Below are 20,373 nucleotides of genomic sequence, written 5' to 3'. Positions count from 1 at the left end.
AGCGGAGACGCATGGCTTTCACCAGTCTTGATTCGGTTGCACACACAGAATAACATCTTTATATAACGAAAAGTGTCTTTAAAACCGGCTTTATTAAAGCTAAAAATATATATTTCACAGAGATGGATGTGTGGCGTGAGAGCTTGAGAATACTGTCAGTTGCGTGCTCTTACGCCAAATGCGTCGAGTTGGATGCTATAGGTTGCTTAATCATACACAAACGCTTCACTCTAACACACTCCTCCCTATATGTATCTCTTGCTGCTGTCTAGCTTTAATGGACATTTGCTTTTCAACGGAACGAGGACACAACACCTAAAACAGCAGTAATGAAACTTCTTCAAAATGCAAATACCTTTCTTCTTGTTGTGGCTGGACTCTCTTTTGCTGGGTATGTGTGTTTTTTTTTCTTTTGACATTTGTAATTGTATACTGTTGCCTATTGTGTTTTTTCTTTTTTTTTTTTTTGTCTTCAGTTTTTTATTAGTGAATCTTTATACACTCTTTATACATTAATAGTCACACTTAATCTTTTGTTTGTTTCTTTTGTTTGTTTGAATGACATACTGGATGCCATATTAAAAAGTGTTTCTTGGCTTAAAGTTTGGAATTCAGATCTGGTATTACAGGTTATTTAAAACAAATCCACTTGGAATAAAAGTAGTGTTTACAAGTTATTGGCACTTTTACAGCAATAATTGACGTTTATTAAAATTAATGTGAGGAGACAGACATCTGAAAACCAACGGGCTGTTGTGGTGTGGTTGTGTGATTAGAAAAACTATTAGTGGATTAATTTTGTCTTAATCTTGGTGTGATTATATATTTTATTATTATATAAAATTATATCAATAAATATATGCCCAAAGCTGTATTTTTAAAACAAGGAAGTATTTTTAAGCAAGCGCTTTAAAGGTACTGTATATAGTTAATCCAAAACTGAAAATTTTGTAATTTACTTACTCGTTCCAGACCTGTTTGACTTTAATCTTTTTAACACAAAAGGAGATATTTTGACGAAAGCTGAAACCAGTGGCCGTTGACTTCCATAGTATTTGTTTTTCCTATATAAGTCAATGGAGACAGGTTTTACAGGTTTGGAACCACTGCATAGAGAATTAATGAGGTAGTTTTCATTTTTGGGGAACTGTCCCATTAAGAGGGTAACTCGAGAATCTGAGGAAAAATTCAACCAAAATGTGGTTGAACATTAAATTACAATCATTCCAGAAATAATGATTCTATGATTTATTGTAACATAGCCACAGCAAAAAAATTAAACAAATCTAGCTCCTTGAGTCCATTCATCAACCATACAAATACAAGAACAAAAATAGGCAAAAACACAATGCAATTTTTATTTTAAAAAATCACTCTACAACATTTTGCAACTCAAACTGTGTTGAAATATATATCATGATCTCTGTGCCAAGCCCATTTTTCTTTAACAACCAGGGCAAATTGTTACAAAATATGAGATTTACATATATAGCTTTGTATTTATTTATACTGTATATTTATTTATTTAATTGTTTTGCTTTTCCTTTGCGCAAATCTATAACTTATAATGTTTAAATGTGAAAAAGAAACATTAACTGATCTATACATTTTAAAGGAAGAGAACTGTGGAGAAAAAAACAGCATTGTAATCTCTGTTGTGTGTTTACACAGTTCTATAGTCAACCTCATTTGTTTAAGTTAAAAACAAAATCCTTCTCTTTTTTTTCTCCAAATTTTCATCACAATTCATACACAATGTTTTAAATACAGCATCTGAAAAATCATCCACATCTACCACCAACTCTTTATATATTCTCTTTAATCCTTGCAAAATGTATACTTTTTATCAAAGGACAACATTTTTATCGAAACACAGAACTTTTTTGTCTTCTAACTTGCCATACTTTTCATAAAATTAATCGTAGTCTCCTAAAAAGTGGACAGACTGGCTTTGAGATGTTGAAATGTTACATAGTTTCTTTTCATTTACATTTACTAAATGTATATTGTCATTTAGGTGCTAATATTTTAATATACTCGTGGATAAAAGGTCTTACTGCCATCCAGCCGTATGTATGGCATTAATTTATCCACACATTTTTTGTCCTAACAGAAAAAAAAAATTTTGAAGTGTTTTACTAAATTAAATAATTTAGAGCAACATCATTCATAAAGGTTAACAAGAACATTAAACTTGTAGTTAACTTGTATTATTGAAGGTACTTTTCTCTGTGGCTTATTCACATTTTTAATTGATGAAAGCAAATTATGATGTTATTTATGAAATGAGTTATTTATTCATGTTTTCTCATGGGTGTAAATCAGAGCTGACAGGTTGTTTTTAATGTTGGGTAAAAGACAGACAAGGCAACACTATGTGCAGGTATTTTCAATCAGGCACACCTATCCAGTCTGTATACTTAACACAGATTTTTCCTCCTTTTTTTGGGTTTGTTGGCACGAACAATGACACTATCTTTTCTTCTTTATCATAGAAGAAAAATATCATTAGTTTACTTTATCATAGTTAATTATGCTTATTTATTTGATGTAAATGGCCATTATTATAATTTTTTTATTTTTTACTTCCTTTGTTAACACTAAAGGTTGCCAAACAGCTCCCCGCCCACCCAAAAAAATAAAATAAAATAAAATAAAATAAAATAAAATAAAATAAAAAATTCTGTTATCATGCTCTTTGACTTGTTCCAAATCTGTCTGAGTTTTCTGTTGAACACAAAGGAAGATACTAAAAAATGTTGGAACCTCGTTATCCTAAAGGAAGACGGTCACTTCATGCATACGTTTTTTGGATGAATATGCAGCCTTTTAAACTTGGTAAATGTTTTGAATTTAACAAATACTCACAATTAATCATTTTGGGAGTTCTTGCTATTTCCCCCCTCACTTTTCCTACTAATGTTAATCTACTATTTGCATAGACATGGGTGTGGTATAGTGGTCTGCCAAGTTGTATGACAGGTTTTAGTACTAATGTGTTTTTGGGGCCAGCAACCAGTCTGGGTTGCCACGAAACCTTTTTTCAACAACAACCAGTTAAAAAGGAACCTGCAACTCAATACAATTAACTTGCATTGATATGGAACTGAAGTGGTGGTGTAATGGTTCCTTGTTGAAATAGGGTGTCCATTTTTAAACTAGGTTTTAAGAGTACGCCCTTAGCTGATGATTGATTTTGAAGCGTGTTTGGCATGCCGTCCCGGAGAGAGCCCTGAACTCGTGAGATCCTTGAGCCCGGGGCTCCCCCCCATTTCAGGGAGAGAGGGTAGTCCGAGTTCAGGTAGGCCTCAAGAACTCTCCCTGCTTGATATTGTAGGACATAGATTATGAATGCTATGGAGTGTCAATGCTGTCAATTTAGTTTTGTCAATTTACTTATGTTAAATGTTTTTGGTCTGTGGGGGGGAAACTGAAGAGCCCGGTGAAAACTCACGCAAACATGAGGAGAACATTGAAACTCTGCTCAGAAATGTCGACTTGGCCAGGTAGTTTCTGAGCCAGTGACATTCTTGCTATGAGGCAATGATGCTAACCATTACGCCTCCAAGCTGCCCTGACAAGGAAATGGGAGGAGTAGGGGTGGAAGGGGGGATTCTTCAAGACGAAGATGGCTGAAGTAAGATACTCAGTTTATAGTGGTTGTTTATTGTGGTTAAGGAGTCGTCTGATTGGTGAATCAGTGTTAGTTAATGTGGACCAGCTGCTATCAATCCTAAGCGTGTGCTCCTCTCAAAATAAATTTAAAAATAAACTTCAGGTATAGTTTCTTGTATTTCTTGTTTTTACCACTTTTGATAATGTATTCATGTGTAAACTGACTTTCTTGATTATCCAACTATCAATAAAAAAGCAAATACGTGGTCAGAGTCTTAAATCAAAAGAAAAGAAGTATGACATTATGGACTCTGTTTATTTGCTTTATGACAGGCTGTTGTAAATGTATTGGCAATGAAATTAAAGGCAAGCACTACACAGTAATCCCAGTCCACACAAAGAGACTAGCTTGAATAATTGTTTGTTTAAATAAGATTAACTGAATATTAAAATGTATAGATCATTAAAAACAATTTGACTTGGTGAAATGATGCTTCATAAATCACATCTGTAAAAACAGTTGAAAGCCTCAATAAAAATTTAATTCTCTGGCACTTCTAGACCACATAAAATCTACTGAATATTTACAATTAAGCTTGTTTAAATATGTTTAATGTTTAGTAACTGCAACTAAGACATCATCATATGTCCTGTTATTTTTTTAGACATTTAAAACAGCAAATGATCACCTAAAGATAATTAGGCTAGGTTTAAAGCTAAAAATCAAATAAGGCTTTTAATTTAGGGTGAAAAAGTTAAATGTGATACCTTAGTATTATTGTAACCCTCACAGTACTTAGTTAAATACTCAATGTCATTTTATTGACCACCAAGTCAGAATAGTAAGCTGGATAGCAATTCATATACTTTTTAGAGCTGCTGAGCCAGACTCTAAATGAGTCAAAATGTTTTTGGAATTATTCCCCATTTTAGAGCACATTCATAGAAAATAATTGCACAATGCTGTAGAAGTCTTTTCAGCTTACATTTGAAGATAACTTCAAAATCAACCTTTTTGATTCTTAAGTAATGTATATGATAGTTTTAAGTTAAAATATTAGCTCTAATGCTTACAACTAAGCTTTAATAATAAAGACAATTAATAATTCATGTCAACTAATATTGTTTTTATTAACAAACTGAAGCATCTTTTTTTCAACATTTATAATAATTTATAAAATTGATCTACTATCATTAAACTTGACAGATAATAGGAAGGTTTTTTTTTCTGTGTGTTTGTTTGTCGGGTTAATTTGTTGATATTTGCATATATCCAGAAAAAAAAAATACATATATATATATATATATATATATATATATATATATATACGTGATTCATTTTGTATTTGGCTGACTGTACACTATTTTTGTAAATGTATTATCCGCCATTCACTGTTCATGCTTTTCGGTGCCTGCAAGTTTTCTTCACTCGCTTGCCTTGTGCCTGCACTGAGGTCATGTGAAGAATCACGTGTGCTGTGGTTGTAAACAAACAGAAATCGAGAATGTGAGCCAGGTGGCCAAAGAGGTGGTCAAGCTCAGATCAGTGTATGCTGGCCTAAAGCTCCGCCCCTGCAGAACACCCCACTTTACCTGCTGTACAAAAGAGTTCATTCTCTGCACACCAGTTCATTCTTAAAGAACAGTGGCTAATTCTGACAGAATAAAATTAGTGCAATAATTTAAAGATATTACTCTCTATTGCTGTCATCTTTGACATTCAATTCTCAAAGCGAATAAGGGTCTAATAGTTGGAATAATGAAACTTCAAAACATAAATTCTTCTCTTCTTTTGTTGGCGGGAGTTTCAATAGCTGGGTATGTATTGACATATCTTATGTATTTTAAATAAAAGATACATATTTGTACCCAAAGAGTCCACAATGGTACCTCAAAGGTGCATATTAGTACACAAATGTAACTAAAAACTACCTTTGAGGTACCATTGTGGACCTTTCAAGTACTAATATGTACATTTTTAAAAAGGTACTTTTTATTGATAGAAGCTGCTGATTTTATTACTGTAAAAAGTAATGAAAATGTGTGTGTTTTCCAAACATTTTTTTAAGGAAATGGGTTATATTCACAATTCCTCAAGTTTTTCAGGGATCCAATTCCTTTTACTCATTAAATTTACATGACTAACTAGTTGTATTATTCATTTATTTGTATTCACGTTTTTTTCTTACCCTTTTTTAAATAAATAAACATTTATTCATTAGTAAAACTTTAAACATACTATACTTTCAAACTATTAATAAACATTCTAGTTTTGACTTTGTTCTAAAATAACACTGTGGGCCAATTGAAAATTGCCAATTGCCTCTGCTGTGACCTCTTAGTGGGCCTTGGTCATCTGGTTGTAAACCAGACGTTGGGTTTCATTCCGTAAGCATGCATGAAAAACTTGCATTCATTTTTCCACGGATAGGATAATATATATATATATACATTTTTCCACGGATAGGATAATATATATATATATATATATATATATATATATATATATATATATATATATATATATATATATATATATATATATATACTATTGTCACATTCTCAAAAAAAAAAAAAAAATGTATATATATATTTTTTTTTTTGTTGTTGTTGAGAATGTGACAATAGTATGTAATAAAATGTAATTATAGTACTATAGACTTGTTTCTTTGTCTGGACTGAACTTCCTGTATTTCAGGTTTTTCATTCTGGTTGAAATGAGAGAAGACACTTTTTTTTCCTTTTTTTCTTTTTGCTGCTACATTTAGTTCTGTAGGAGAAGACATAATTAAAAAACATTGTTGAAACTATTTTAATATTGTTGAAAACGATCATTTTTTTATTTACAGTACACTTTTGAAATTACACTCAGATGCAGAGATTGTTTTCAATGACAATGCTAACCCTCAGTTATTCTGTAACTATATTCACAAAAAGGACTGTATATCTACAAATCTTTCTGAAGTATTTTATAGGTAAATCACTCCATTATGAGGTCACATATTTGAATATTGTCCTTGGCAACCTTTTTGCTGCTCTCTCTCTTTTCACAATATCAAGTCAATCACGAAGAAACCTCTGCTCGGTTCATGCCTGTATCTGGTCAGTATGTGTGAAATAAGCAGGGTAATGTTTATTTTGGCAGTTTCTGTAATACAGTGAATACATTTTTTTTTGTCAATTTATTTCACAGAAAAATAGTCTTTTGATTTAGTAAATACTGTGATAACTTATTTTTTTGTGCTTTGAATGCCTTGAGTTAGTTAGATTATATATTAATACTGAATAGTTTAATTTGTATTTGTCCAGCACAATCAGATGCTTGTAAAATTAGTAGCATTGATCTTAGTATGTTTTTTTCTTCTTAGCTTGATCACTTCTTTGCTGTAAGTAAAGGTTTTGTTTTGTAGAGTTGAAAGTTGTTGGCAGTTGTTTTGTGCTGCCAAGGAAAACATTTCGTGTGGTCCAACATAAATGGCATTTAGGATGACGGAAATTTTATGTAATGCGTGTTGACATTTGTCAGTATGTAAATGACAGATTATTAATTTGTTTATGCACATATGCTTTACCTGTGCTGCTTCACTGTACTTTGTTTATAATGCTGCTGTTGGTTCAAGGATTTTGTGCATCAAGAATTTATGAAGTCGTGGATAAAAGAATAAAAGTATAATAAGAATAAAAAGTATGATTTATTGGTTAAGTGGATTTGTCTATGATTGAATTGACTTTAACTTTAAATTTAAAAAATAATAATTTTAGCCCAAACCCAGTTTTACCCCTTCCCCTTCCCCTTACCCAATTCTTCCATTTTTTTTTTTTTTTTTGCTTGGAGATGTAGGGGTAAGGGGAAGAGCCATATACAGTATCCCCAAAAATAGAGAATTTCCAAGACTATTTATTGCCCTTTTTTTAGGTTATTTTAGTGCTATTACACATGCATTGTTTTAACGTTTTTAAGTTTTTAAGCTTAAAAATAAACATGAATAAATGAAAAGAGTTTCTGTAGAAAAAATAGTAAGACCGCTATTTTTGTCCCACTGCTAAATTGCATACCTTAATTTTCACTACAGCATTTGCATGAAATATTGGTGAAATTATTTTTAAATTGTTCTACAATTGTACAAAAAACTACCTGAAAAAAAAAATCCAAAATCAAACAAAAAGTGTGCAAGGGGTAGCTTAAATAATAGTTTTTGAGTAAGGGTAAAAATCAGTCCAAGGCATTAGAAAAATGTGGAAAATGTTTTTTTTTTTTTTTTTACATTTTTCGAGTGCCTTAGACTGATTTTTGCTGTTTACTACCTGATAATTATAGTCCACACTTGTGAGATAGCAACCACAGAAAATATATTCTGTCTGCATTATCTTTTAAAATGAGATTTTCTTGAAAAATGGTACTACAGTTTCATGAAACTACAGTTTCATGTTTCTTGCAACATGATCCAGCAGAGAAAACAGTGGTGCTTGAGGAAACCATTGATGTCTATGTAAATATAAATAGATGTAAATAAATGTACATATCTATGCAAGGAAACCCACAAGAAACTGATATCACATATAGCAAGCATAACAACCCTAACAGCTGCCAAGCCCTGTGAAGTGCTTTGAAATATGCGTTATTTTTATGTGATGTTTGACACCATCTTGAATGAAACATGAAGACAGACCAGGGACATATCTAGTTCCTCCCCTTTTAAAAAAAAAACAAACAAACAGCCAATAGCATTTCAGTTTTTTCACAGCTCTGCCAGTGAGAGTGGTTGAGATCATGTGCTTCAAATGAAAAGGTGTTGTTGTTAGAGGGGATAAATACATCTGTGGCTGGATGTTAACAGGAATTATTTATATTATTCATTAAATTACCCAATAATTCTATTTTATTAGCGTCTACCTCCACCCAACCCTCACGGTAATGTAACAACAGCAATATCACTGAATATTATTATATTATTGTTTACCAATTACATTGCATTTTATTAACACCAACCCTAAATCCAATCCCCACAGTAACATAAAGATATCTCCTGTTGCTGGAGATCTATTTCGTAGAGTTCAACTGCATTCCTGATCAAACACAAGTGCTCCTTCAAATCCTACACTGTAAAAAGAAATTTGTTGACTTTATTTTTTAAAAAAGTGAGTAGAATTAGGTTAACTAAACAGTTTAAAGGTACTACGAGTTTATTTATTTTTAAGTAAAGGCAACTACTTTTAAGGCAATTGACTTACTAATTTTAAGAAACTAATCACTTTTACAGGGTACTTAGTTGATTTATTTGTGTTTGATCAGGGGGGAGCTGAACTCTGCAGGATAGTTCTGTAGATCTCCAGCAACAAGGTTGAATTATCACAGAAATTATGGTACAGTATGTGTATCCACAGGTATATCTCTTTATACTTTACCATAACAAAACAACTTGAACAGGGCGGGTATTTTCATTATGTAAACAATTATAGTCTAACATAATCATAGCATCTAAATATATTAAGATGATTAATTATATAATATGATTAGATTATTAAGTTAATGTTAATAAAAATGTTAAAAATACATATTTACATTTACATTTAGTCTTTTAGCAGACGCTTTTATCCAAAGTGACTTACAAATGAGGACAAGGACGCAATTTACACAATAAGAGCACCAATGAATAAGTGCTGTAGTCAAGTTTCAGGTGCGTAAAGTATAAGAAGCAAAGCATTAGTATTAGCATTTTTCTTTCTTTTTTTTTCAATTACACAGGACCTTGAGCGATAGGAATGTTTGTACTGACTTTTTTCCTCAAGGTGATTTAAAAACTTATGTTGCAAAATGAGGTTTCAAATTTGTATGTATATCCTTTGGTACTTTTTCTAAAATATTCAATGTCACAAGAACAAGAGGTAAGCTATTACATACATAACTTTCTAAAAGATAAAAATATAAAAAAAAAAAAAAAAAAATATATATATATATATATATATATATATATATATATATATATATATATATATATATATATATATATATATATATATATATATATATATATATATAAATACATTTACATAAAATTAAATGTTTTCAGGGCAGTAAACGTTTCCAGTGCTTTTTTGTTTTGTGATTGTTTTAAAAGAATTGGGAAAATTTTGGTTTACATTGAGCCCACTTTTTATTATGTAGCCTATAGTATTTTTAGTAAATTTAAAATATGTTGTCCTATAAGTACTCATTATCAAAATAAAACAGTACATCAAACAAACAAATCTATATCTTATAGATGGTTTTTTTTGTTTTGTTTTTTTGTTAAATGTTTCCTTTGGTACATGCACGCCAAAAAATGTCGCGATGAGACCGCGCCCTTGTGTCTTTCGGAGGATGCAGCCTCAGACACAGCTGTTAGCTTGTTGTTACTTAATCTTCCTCACTATAACAACACACTCCGCCCTCTCCCATAATAGAAGACGATCCAGTTCACCTGTCAAAATGAATGGAGACGATACCTTCAAAAAAAGAACGCGATTAAATCCAGTTATTCTGGTGTTCTTTGGCAGCTTAGTGAGTGGGTATGTAATTGCTTAAACATATAATATGCAGGTCTTGTCGTAGGGATTTGATGCATTTGGTCAAAATAATAGCTGTAGTGTTTATTTTTCAATGCCTGTTAAATTAACTTCTATAATCTAAAAACATCGGTCATCCTTTTTTCGTTTTGTTTTTATTGCTAAAGCACTTTCCTACAAAGTATAGTCTATTCATCTAGAGGGTGCATTAAAATAAACGCAGATAATGTGATTCTATAGCACTGCACGCTTCAACGATGAGTAGTTTCCCATCCATTAGATCCACTAGTTTCCAACATTAGACTGATAGTTTTAACCTTTTTCTTCGAATTCCAACCAGTGCTTAAACGCGTATGGGTGTATTTCATCCCGTTAGGTGTGTGTGCGTGTGTGTGTGCGCGTGTGTGTGCGTGTGCGTGTGTGTGTGTGTGAGGATGTTTTGGTGGTGTTCTGGCACACTTTAATATGCGTGATTTGTTTTTGTTTTCTTGCAGGCTCATATATTTGGGCTACACCTCCTCTTCCATCAGGTGAGTGCATAATGATTTACTCTTTAAATGGGATATGTCTGCAGATTAATTACTAATTAATCCAAATAATTTTATGTAGCACTAAAGTTATTTACACCTATACATACTTTAACATGTAACCATTTTGTACATTTCAGAACATAAAAGGCAGCTATTAAATTTAGCATGTCACATTAATTTGAGCCGTTTGATTAGGTTTAGAGAAAAGCCTTCATTCACAAATGCTAAAGATGTCACTGCCCGAAATAATACTTATTATTTTGGATATTTGGCGCAATCTTGTGGGTCTTTAAAAAGTAAACCGATGGTAAGGATAAAGCAGTTCATATGTGTATAGTGTCAGTGTTGACTTACTCAGCAGTACAATCCAGCCCTTCACAGTAAAAAAAAAGAAGGGAAAAAAACAGCAAAACCAAATTGCTGATTTAATATGAGAAAATAAGATAATTGTTGTATGTGTGTGAATGAGAGTGTACGAGTGTTTCCCAGTGATGGGTTGCGGCTGGAAGGGCATCCACTGCGTAAAATATATGCTGGATAGGTTGGTAGTTCATTCCGCTGTGGTGACCCCAGATGATTAAAGGGACTAAGCTGGAAAAAAAATGAATGAAGACAATTACTGAGTTTTAAGTCTAAGTATAGACACAGTTACAACAAACATTAATCATGCAGTCTTCCAGCATTGCCTATAATAACCTTGTATCTGTTGCAGATTTAAAGTACAAAGATTCTGCTTCAAGTAAGTACTTTCATTGCTCATCTTTACTTAAACGCGTTTAAAACACTTTTCAGAAGCACATTCTCAGAAGCACACCTGTATGCACAAACATTCAAATGTGTACACTAAGAAATTATACTTTTCAGCAACTGCACATAAAGCATCTACATAGCAAAAACTGACTTTATAAATAAATACATATCAAAGAAAGAAAATGCACACATATGTAGCTGCATAGCAAGAAGGTTCAAACACTGAAGTGTTAAGTTTTTATTAATCTTCTGTTTTTTTAGCATAACAAAGGAACACCAGGAAAGTGTTCTCTTGCAGTTGCCACAAGGGTGAGTACAAACACTACTTTCAATTGCGCTGCTCTAATTTTTGTGATTTCTATGTTTAATTGTAATAAACCATATTTGATTCTTAAACTGGAAATGTGATCTACTGAACACTTGGCTCAGGTTTTGTATTTCAAATAGCACAGGCGTTATTATTAAACTTCCTTGTTTGATTTATATACTACTTTATTAAACATGATGGGACGTCTGGATGTTTTCCCTGTTCTAGTTCTGTCAGTTCATTTTGGCAAGGTACATAAAGCAAAACTGGTTCATCTTCACAATGATTTGATTATGTATTTCAATAAAAACTTCTGCTAAATGACTTCATGGAAATGGTTTGCTATAATCCCGAATTATAAAATTATACATGTTCAATACATTCTAATCAAGTCAGTAATCATAACTTCAACTGTAATCATAATAACATTAATCGTGATTAAAACTTTTCATTAAAGTTTTAAAACAAAAACACCCAAGTACAGGCGCTCGTGTGCAAAAGTGGTTGTCATGCATGTTTTGGATGTAAAATAAACTAGTCGTCTGTTTACAGAAACTATTATCATCTCAAAAGCTTATGATTAAAATGCAACCTGCAAAATAGCCAATAGTGAGTCTGTCCATCCTGTTTGGTGGAACATTTGTGTTAATATTCTTTAATAAATTAGCAAAGTATTTAATTTAAAAGATGATTTGAAATCTATTGTTTAATGCCACTGCGTTTGATAATATAATTTGTCCTAGCAGCATTTTTTTATTCCAGGTTTTACACATTGTCACATTTTAAGGATTTTTATGTTTGCAGAACACTGAGTAAACCAGTTTTTTTTTTTTCTCATTTATTTATTTTTTTTTTATTACAGAGACCACTACTTTCTGTATGGTATATGAATGCAGAAGCAATGTAGATTGTGCGTTTTGACTTGGTGGACTCAAATTTGTTTGCTGCAGACATTTTACATTTTAGAACAGTCAGTTAAGAGCTTGGGATTTTAAGAACCACATTTAAGCCCAGAATACAATACCGCTTCTGACTGACTTTTATGAATCATCTATTTACTGCTAAAGTTTAAAACAACTGTACTTTATTCTGCAGGCTTTCATTCAATCAGCCCAGTGTAGTGGGGTAAGAACACACAATAATATAAATCTTTATAATAAGTATAATTGTTTTTCTTTTATTCTAAATGAATTGTTCTATGCTTTTGGATTTCATGTTCAAATGTGTATTTATTTATTTATTTTTTTAAACAGACCTGATGGCAAAATTGTACCTGTTACACCATGGTTAGCCCCAATTGTTTGGGAAGGAACTTTTGATCCCACATTGATTGATTCAGTCTACAAACAACAAAACGTCACTATAGCGACCACAGTCTTCGCTCTTGGAAAGTGAGTTATCATCGCTCCTGTTCATTCCTCTAATCTTTATTGACTTTGCGTTTAACAACATCAAATTAGCTAAATGCATTTTCAACGAGACTTGGGCTGTAATTGAAAGATTGGGCATTTTACCTTACAAAAAAAAAAAAAAAGTATTTCACCTTAAAGCACAGCAGACAGAATGAAGAAGTGGTAACAAAATATTTAAACATTGACTGGAATGCATTTTTTATTTGTTTATGTTAAAAAATGCCAGCCCTCTGGTTTTCCCAGTTTCTATACACACGTCTTTGTGTAGATCACTGTAAGCTTTCAGAGGTGTACTGTATTTCACTTCATTTTAGGACATGAGGCAATAAGCTGATGTGGAGCAGTCAGTTAACATTAGGCTGACTTTAGTGTCTGTTCATGCTAGTTTTTGGCGTATGTTACAAATGTCCACTCAAGTTGGATGCACCTGTGCGAGAGATTGTTGGTGCAAATGATGGATGGCTTTTTTTTCCATCACTGGCTCTTTTGATGTGAGCTAGCAGTGACTGGCCTTTAAACATACTAGTAAGTAGTGTGTATAGCGCATAGTTATTTATATAGCGCGTGTATTTATATAGCGCATTGTGTAAGGCTATACAACCAAAGTGCTTTACAATCATGAGGTGAGGGGGGTCTCTCCACACTACCACCAGTGTGCAGCATCTACTTGGGTGATGCGACTGCACATTTTGCGAGATTTTATAATCTCTGAGCAGTGCCAGTTGATCGGGAGAAGGCCAAGCATGGTTTTGAAAACACTTGCTGTGCCATTCTCCTTAAACCGAAGATGTATGCGCTCTAGTAAGTTCCCCATCTTGTGAACCCTATGGAGTTCCTCTAAGGCACCCAACATCCAACTCGGAGGAGCCGGATGCTTGGTCTATAACAAGGGCTGTGTCTCAATACTCAATTCCAAGAATGCAGAGAACGGACTCTCATTCTTGTGAAGAATGCTCTTGCCAGGTCACCTCGGAAGAACAAACTCGGGAGACAATGAGAACAGAGAATGTTTCCTGAGAGGAATGAGATGCTGGATTCTTTGTGGTGGTCATGGAAAATTTAAACATTATAGCATTCAAAGCCCATACAATAATTTGTTTTCCCCTTTTCACAATACTATGCATAAAGCCTTACAAATATACTTGCACAATACAAATAAAACAGATTTTAATATGAATTTCAGCAAATAAACACTCTTAATGTGTTTATGCCTTGATTAAGATTTTCATGCTTATGTTTACATTCACCGTTTCACTTAGGGAAACTCCTTGGGTAGAAGTTATATCTCTGAACTTTTATTAATAAATCTAAATTAAATGCTGTGCTTCGCACTTCGTTGCAATGACTTCTAGGACTTCTAAAGCAAGTGCTCTGCTTCAGTTTGCAGCGCTGCATCCTATATCAAGAACGCATCAGGGAACTTTCATGCATCCTCTGTACTTGCGTTCTCTCCACACCATCACCAGTGTGCAGGATCCACTTGGGTTATGCGACTGCAGCTACAGGACAACGACACCAGTGCGCTCCCCACACACCAGCTATTGGTGGAGTGAAGAGACGGTGATAGAGCCAATTTGGTGGATGGGGATGATTGGGAGGCTATGATCGTAAGGGGCCAATTGAGCAAATTTGGCCATGACACCGGCATTTTTAAAGACCACAGAAAGTCAGGACCTCTGTTTAACCTTTCGTCCGAAAGACGGTGCCCACTGACATTATAGTGTCTCGTCACCTTTTTACTGGGGGATGTTTTGGTTACTGTCAAACTTTGTTCCCTGAAGGAGGGAACAGAGACATTATGTTTTAGTGCCACAGCTGCTAAATCCCCAGTCGAATGCTAGTGCTATTGGCTTTGCAACAGTAATTTGACTGAGGGACCACCAGGAGGCATTCACAATTTTATTATTTTTTTTTAAATAATACTGTACACCAATAAATGTTTGCGTGGAGACCTCTGACTCTTTATATATATTATTTTTTTACTGCTGCTAATACTGACTCACAATCTAGGCATTGGTTTAATTGGAAAGGGGATTCATCAGATGCATTGACCCCGAGTGTGGCATGTGGTGCTGTGATCACTGGTGACAACAAAGCCATTGGTTCTGTACTTGATCCATGTGAACTTTAATGCTGTGTTCCAAACACGGTCTGCATTAGAAATTTCAGTAGTGTAATGTCTCACTTTTGTTCCAGTCACGTCCCAGTTGCATATTCACTACATGAGGTGTATTTCATTAGTGAAACAAAAAGAAAGCACTGTCCATCCTTTGAAAACACCTGATGAAAATGTGTGCATGTTACACTTTATAATATCATGATGCACATAAAACACTTTGTTTTATTTAACTCTACATATTTTTATTTGACATTGTGGTACTGTATACAATGGTTTAGTTTACACCTTTTTTGATTGGTTAAATAACATTACCTACCCATCTAGCTAACTATCTACAATGTCTGTTGAAGAGCATCAAAATAAAGTGTTCGCAGATAGTTTACTAGTACTCTATTAATGTCTGTTAGTAAGTTAATGTACTACGATATCAAAGTAAAACATCTCACCCTACAAAAAAGCAGGGTGGCTGTCAAAAATTTGAAGATTTATTAGCTCAAATCAAGTCTATCAATATACTGTGATATTGTTAAAGACATGGTGTGGACTTATAATAATTTAAATGTCAATGTTTTGGATTTTGAAACAATCGGTATTATCCTGGTTGTGAATTCTTTACTGTTTTATTTATTCTTATTTTTTTTAAATAACATTTCTTTCTCTCTCTTTCCAGATATACAGTGTTTCTCAAAGAATTCCTGGAGTCTGCAGAGCAGAATTATTTTGTTGGATTTCATGTGCACTATTATATCTTCACCGATCATCCAGAAGAGGTTCCTGATGTGAAACTGGGTGAAGGACATCAGTTGACGGTGATGACAGTTGATAGTTCTAACAGATGGCAGGAGATGACATTGCGGAGAATGGAGAGGCTGGAGAAACTAATTGAGAGTCGATTGGTGAAGGAAGCTGACTATGTTTTCAGCCTTGACGTTGATACAAAGTTCTACGCCCGCTGGGGTGCAGAGACTTTGGGTCGTCTTGTAGGTGTGCTTCATCCTGGTTACTATCAAACACCACGTGAGCAATTCCCATATGAGCGAAGGCCTGAGTCTCAAGCGTTTATCCCTTATTCTGATGGTGATTATTATTATGGTGGAGCTGTGCTTGGTGGTGCAGTGAAAGATGTATATGAGGTTGCTAAGACCTGCAGAGAGCAGCTGGACATTGATGCAGCTAAATCCATTGAGGCAGCATGGCAAGAGGAGTCCCATTTGAACAAATACTTTGTTTATAACAAACCCAGTAAACTGCTTTCACCCGAGTACCTGTGGCAGGACTTCAAACCGCAGACAAATGAGGTCAAAATCATTCGCTTCTCTCAAGTTATTAAAAATTATGCTGCTGTTCGTCCAAACCCATAGTTTACTGAAACGTAACAGATTTTATGCTTTATATTTTAAACTGGTGTAATTTTAATGTTTTTGTAGTCTTTAGCAAACGCTGTGGCCAAATATATTTCTCATAAGCTATACATCAACATCTGAAGTGACCATTTGCTGCTGAAAAGTGATTTAGATAAGTGTATAGTGTTGATTTAAAACGGTTGTATGATTAAGAAGATTCAAAAACTATTATTGTTATACTATAATACCTTATCAAAACTAGCATTTTCCTTCAGTAAACTTAAAATATAAGTTGTCTACTAATTATAAACTCTGATTACAGCTCAGTTACAGGTACTTTTGCATATATGAATTTTAAATTATTTTACATACAGTATATTCCAAAAATAATCATGATCTATGGTTCTTACTAAATGGAAATAACGAATCAAAAGTATAAACTTATTATTAGTTTGGGTTTCTTCAAGCATTGTGACAGTATGTGAACTGGTGTGATATATTATGAATTATTAAATTGATCATTTGCTAAAAAGTGTAAACTGTCTTTATTTCCCCTCACACTTTGGATGTTCCACTTTGGTTTGTACCTACACACTAAATGTGTAGGTACAAATTTACTCTGACATCTGCCTTTTTTTTCTTCTTCTAACCACACACGGCAATAGCGACAGCTGCATCAGATTGAATTTACGGCAAAATGTTAAACGTCAATTTTAACGACACTCTACATTAAAAATAGAAGTTTATAAAATAAGATTTCTCCAAAATTAAACCAAGAATAGACTTGTGCAGTAAGCAATCTGCTGTTTTATTAGAGGAGGTAAATATTAAATTAAAAAAAATGGACTGCTGTCGAGGTGCTTCTTTATATAAGCTATTGGTGTGTATGCAGCATTTTGAGCAACTCTTGTGTGTTTATTACCACCTCTAAGGATAATGTGCGCAAAGTTGGCTATTATACAAATTACTAAGCGTATTAATCAAGAATCTTTGCTGACGTACCATGGAGAAGGCATAACAATTATACAGCGCAGTTTTCTAGTTGTGGACTGAGGACTCATCCTGAATCAGCAAACAGGCAATGGACTAATGGTAAATCTTTGTTTAGCTTTTCATTTATTTTTTTGTTTATTCTTGTATTTCAGGCAAAGTATACAGAGCACTCACACTTGTCACACAAGTCAGGAAATAGGGGTCAAATGTCATGGTTTGGATAGCCTAGTGAGTACATCCATAGCTGTTGCTTCTCCATTTTGATGGGTTAATGAGCATTCCAGCAAGGTTGTGAGTTGGACTTGTTGACGAGGATATAAAACAACTGGCTTTATGCTGAAGGTTTTTGAAGAGCAGAGAAAAGGCTGAAGCCTGGACCAAACTTATGTCTCAGAAGTACAGGTCACATTTTGGCTGGTGATGTTTAAGTGCAGGACAGCAAGAGGTTGAATAACTGGTACATGAAGAAGAGAAGAGAAAAGAGCGTGGGTCATGCCTCACTTAAAAAACGGTTTATGATATGATTTTTTTGGGGGACAACTTAACTTTTTTATGCTATATCTATTTAAATATCTTACTTAAAGAACTCAATTCCTTCTTGTTGTCCCAACGCAATCTGATTGTGTGGAACCCAGCATTTTTACAGTGTACAACCATCAATAAAGACTATTTAGCATAGACGAAGCAAATTAGTTCACAAAGAACAAGAACGTGAACATGAACATACGCACACACACACACACACACACACACACACACACACACACACACACACACACACACACACACACACACACACTCACAAGAATGACATACATTCTAAAATGTAGTCTTAGCTGTTTAGAAAGTCCAGTTCTGTGAGTGGTTCACATGTAAAATTCCTTAAAGCTCATCTATCGAGATTGTTACCATGATAACTTAAACCTGGGTGTGATGTTTTATCACATACCAGTTGATTAGTTTTCCTCCACTCCCTGCAGAAAGTTTTTTTTTTTTTTTTTTTGCAGTCTAGAGAGCCTGTGTAGGTTTCCTGTCAACACATGTCTTACACCAACTGTACTATCTTACCTCTTTTCACACCACTGGTTTAAAAACAAATTGATAAATGAGATGTCAGTTTAGACAGCATTAAGGTTGTGCATGACTTCAGCTGAGGTTATTCTTTAAAAGATGTACTGGTTTCATTTTAGTCAGAGCTGTACTTTAATGTAATAAAACTTCATCAACTGAAATGGTTGCGATTTAGATCAAGAACAAATATGCGACCTGACACTCACTCACTATCCTTCAGCTTAGTTATATTAGGTTTATTAGGTACAGTATATTAGTTTATTTATTTATATAAGAGATTTGCTGAGCTTAGACAAAAGCTTTGGGGCTCATAGTTTGCTGCATTAATGATGACTGATCACTTGTCATGATCAACGATTTATTTATTTTATATTTATGAATTTTTTATATTTATATTTATTTATTGCATTAACAACAAGAGAGTCACAGTATAGTTTCTACAAAATATAGTTTATTTTCAACCATTAGGGAATTATGAGTTTACTATACCCTTTTTGTCCAACTGCTTGTAGACTTTTTCAAAACATTGTCACCTTTTTTCAAAACTACACATAATTCTCAAAACTGCACACACAAAATGCAAACTGCCTAACATCTCCATCGTGTAACACTGCATTCAAAATGCAATAAACACATGTCAGAATGAAGCATTTGCATAAAATGGCAAACACCAATAATAGTAAGTGTTTGGATGTAGCATGTAAGGACTGCTGTTCTAAATCTACAGCTGTTTGCTCTTTTATAGGTTTATACAAAATTGTCAATGTTCTCAATGTTCAGTGTTCTACAGAGAAAGTACTGGGCTGAGAGGGGGAACATGTGCACTGTAAATACTGTAGTGTAATCATAGTAAAGTAGAAACATAAATTATTTATTAGGCCAATGTCGTATAGCAAATGTAAAGCAATATACAGTCACACACTCGCACACAATGACACAAACACAGTTGAAGTCAGAATCATTAGCCACCCTGTTTATTTTTTCCTCCCTTTCCTGTTTAACGGAGAGCATATTTCTTTTACACATTTCTAAGCATAATAGTTTAATAACTCATTTCTAATAACTGATTTATTTTATCTTTGCCATGATGACAGTACATAATATTTGATTATATTCTTCAAGACACTTCTATACAGCTTAAAGTGACATTTAAAGGCTTAACTAGGTTAATTAGGTTAACTTGGCAGGTTAGAGTAATTAGGCAAGTTTTTGTAGAATGATAATTTGTTCTGTAGACAGTCGGAAAAAATATATAGCTTAAGGGGGCTAATAATTTTGAACTTAAAATGTGTTTTTTTATTAATAAATGCTTTTATTCTTGCAGAAATAAGAAAAAATGTTATCAGACAAACTGTGCAAATTTCCTTGCTCTGTTGAACATCAGTTGGGAAATATTAAAAAAAAAAAAAAAAGAATCAAAGGGAGCAAATAATTCTGACTTCAACTGTATAAATACTCTATATATTGCTTTCTATTGCGTCGTTTGCCTGGAGAAGCGTCATGTGTAGCGTTAGCCATCATACACTTTCCAGGACCAGACTGAGAAGAATTCCTCTGTTATTTTTTATAGGAATTTTGAGTTTAGGATTAAGAAAACGAGATCATGCAATATGTACAAATTGTGAATACTTTTTTGAACCAGAACAGCCCGGTGTACTGTCACCTTTAACATATTTATAAGCCTGTA

The 20,373-nt window shown here is 33.5% G+C and overlaps 1 protein-coding gene across 5 annotated transcripts; it reads left to right on the top strand.

Moving 5' to 3' along the window:
- The first annotated feature begins 276 nt into the window (after positions 1-276).
- On the top strand, positions 277-17,154 carry gbgt1l4 (globoside alpha-1,3-N-acetylgalactosaminyltransferase 1, like 4). 5 transcript variants are annotated; one of them, XM_087251415.1, is made up of 7 exons: positions 277-391; positions 10,656-10,691; positions 11,404-11,430; positions 11,703-11,750; positions 12,844-12,873; positions 13,002-13,139; positions 15,950-17,154. In XM_087251415.1, the coding sequence occupies exons 1-7, from the start codon at positions 330-332 to the stop codon at positions 16,638-16,640; spliced, it is 1,032 nt and encodes a 343-aa protein (XP_087107541.1). In that variant the 5' UTR covers positions 277-329; the 3' UTR covers positions 16,641-17,154.
- The last annotated feature ends 3,219 nt before the right edge of the window (positions 17,155-20,373 follow it).

Source organism: Danio rerio, chromosome 5, assembly GCF_052040795.2.
Source record: "Danio rerio strain M-AB ecotype USA chromosome 5, GRCz13ab, whole genome shotgun sequence".
Taxonomy (NCBI): Eukaryota; Metazoa; Chordata; class Actinopteri; order Cypriniformes; family Danionidae; genus Danio; species Danio rerio.
Note: the sequence above shows the minus strand (reverse complement) of the source record. Positions and strands in the feature narration are given on the sequence as shown.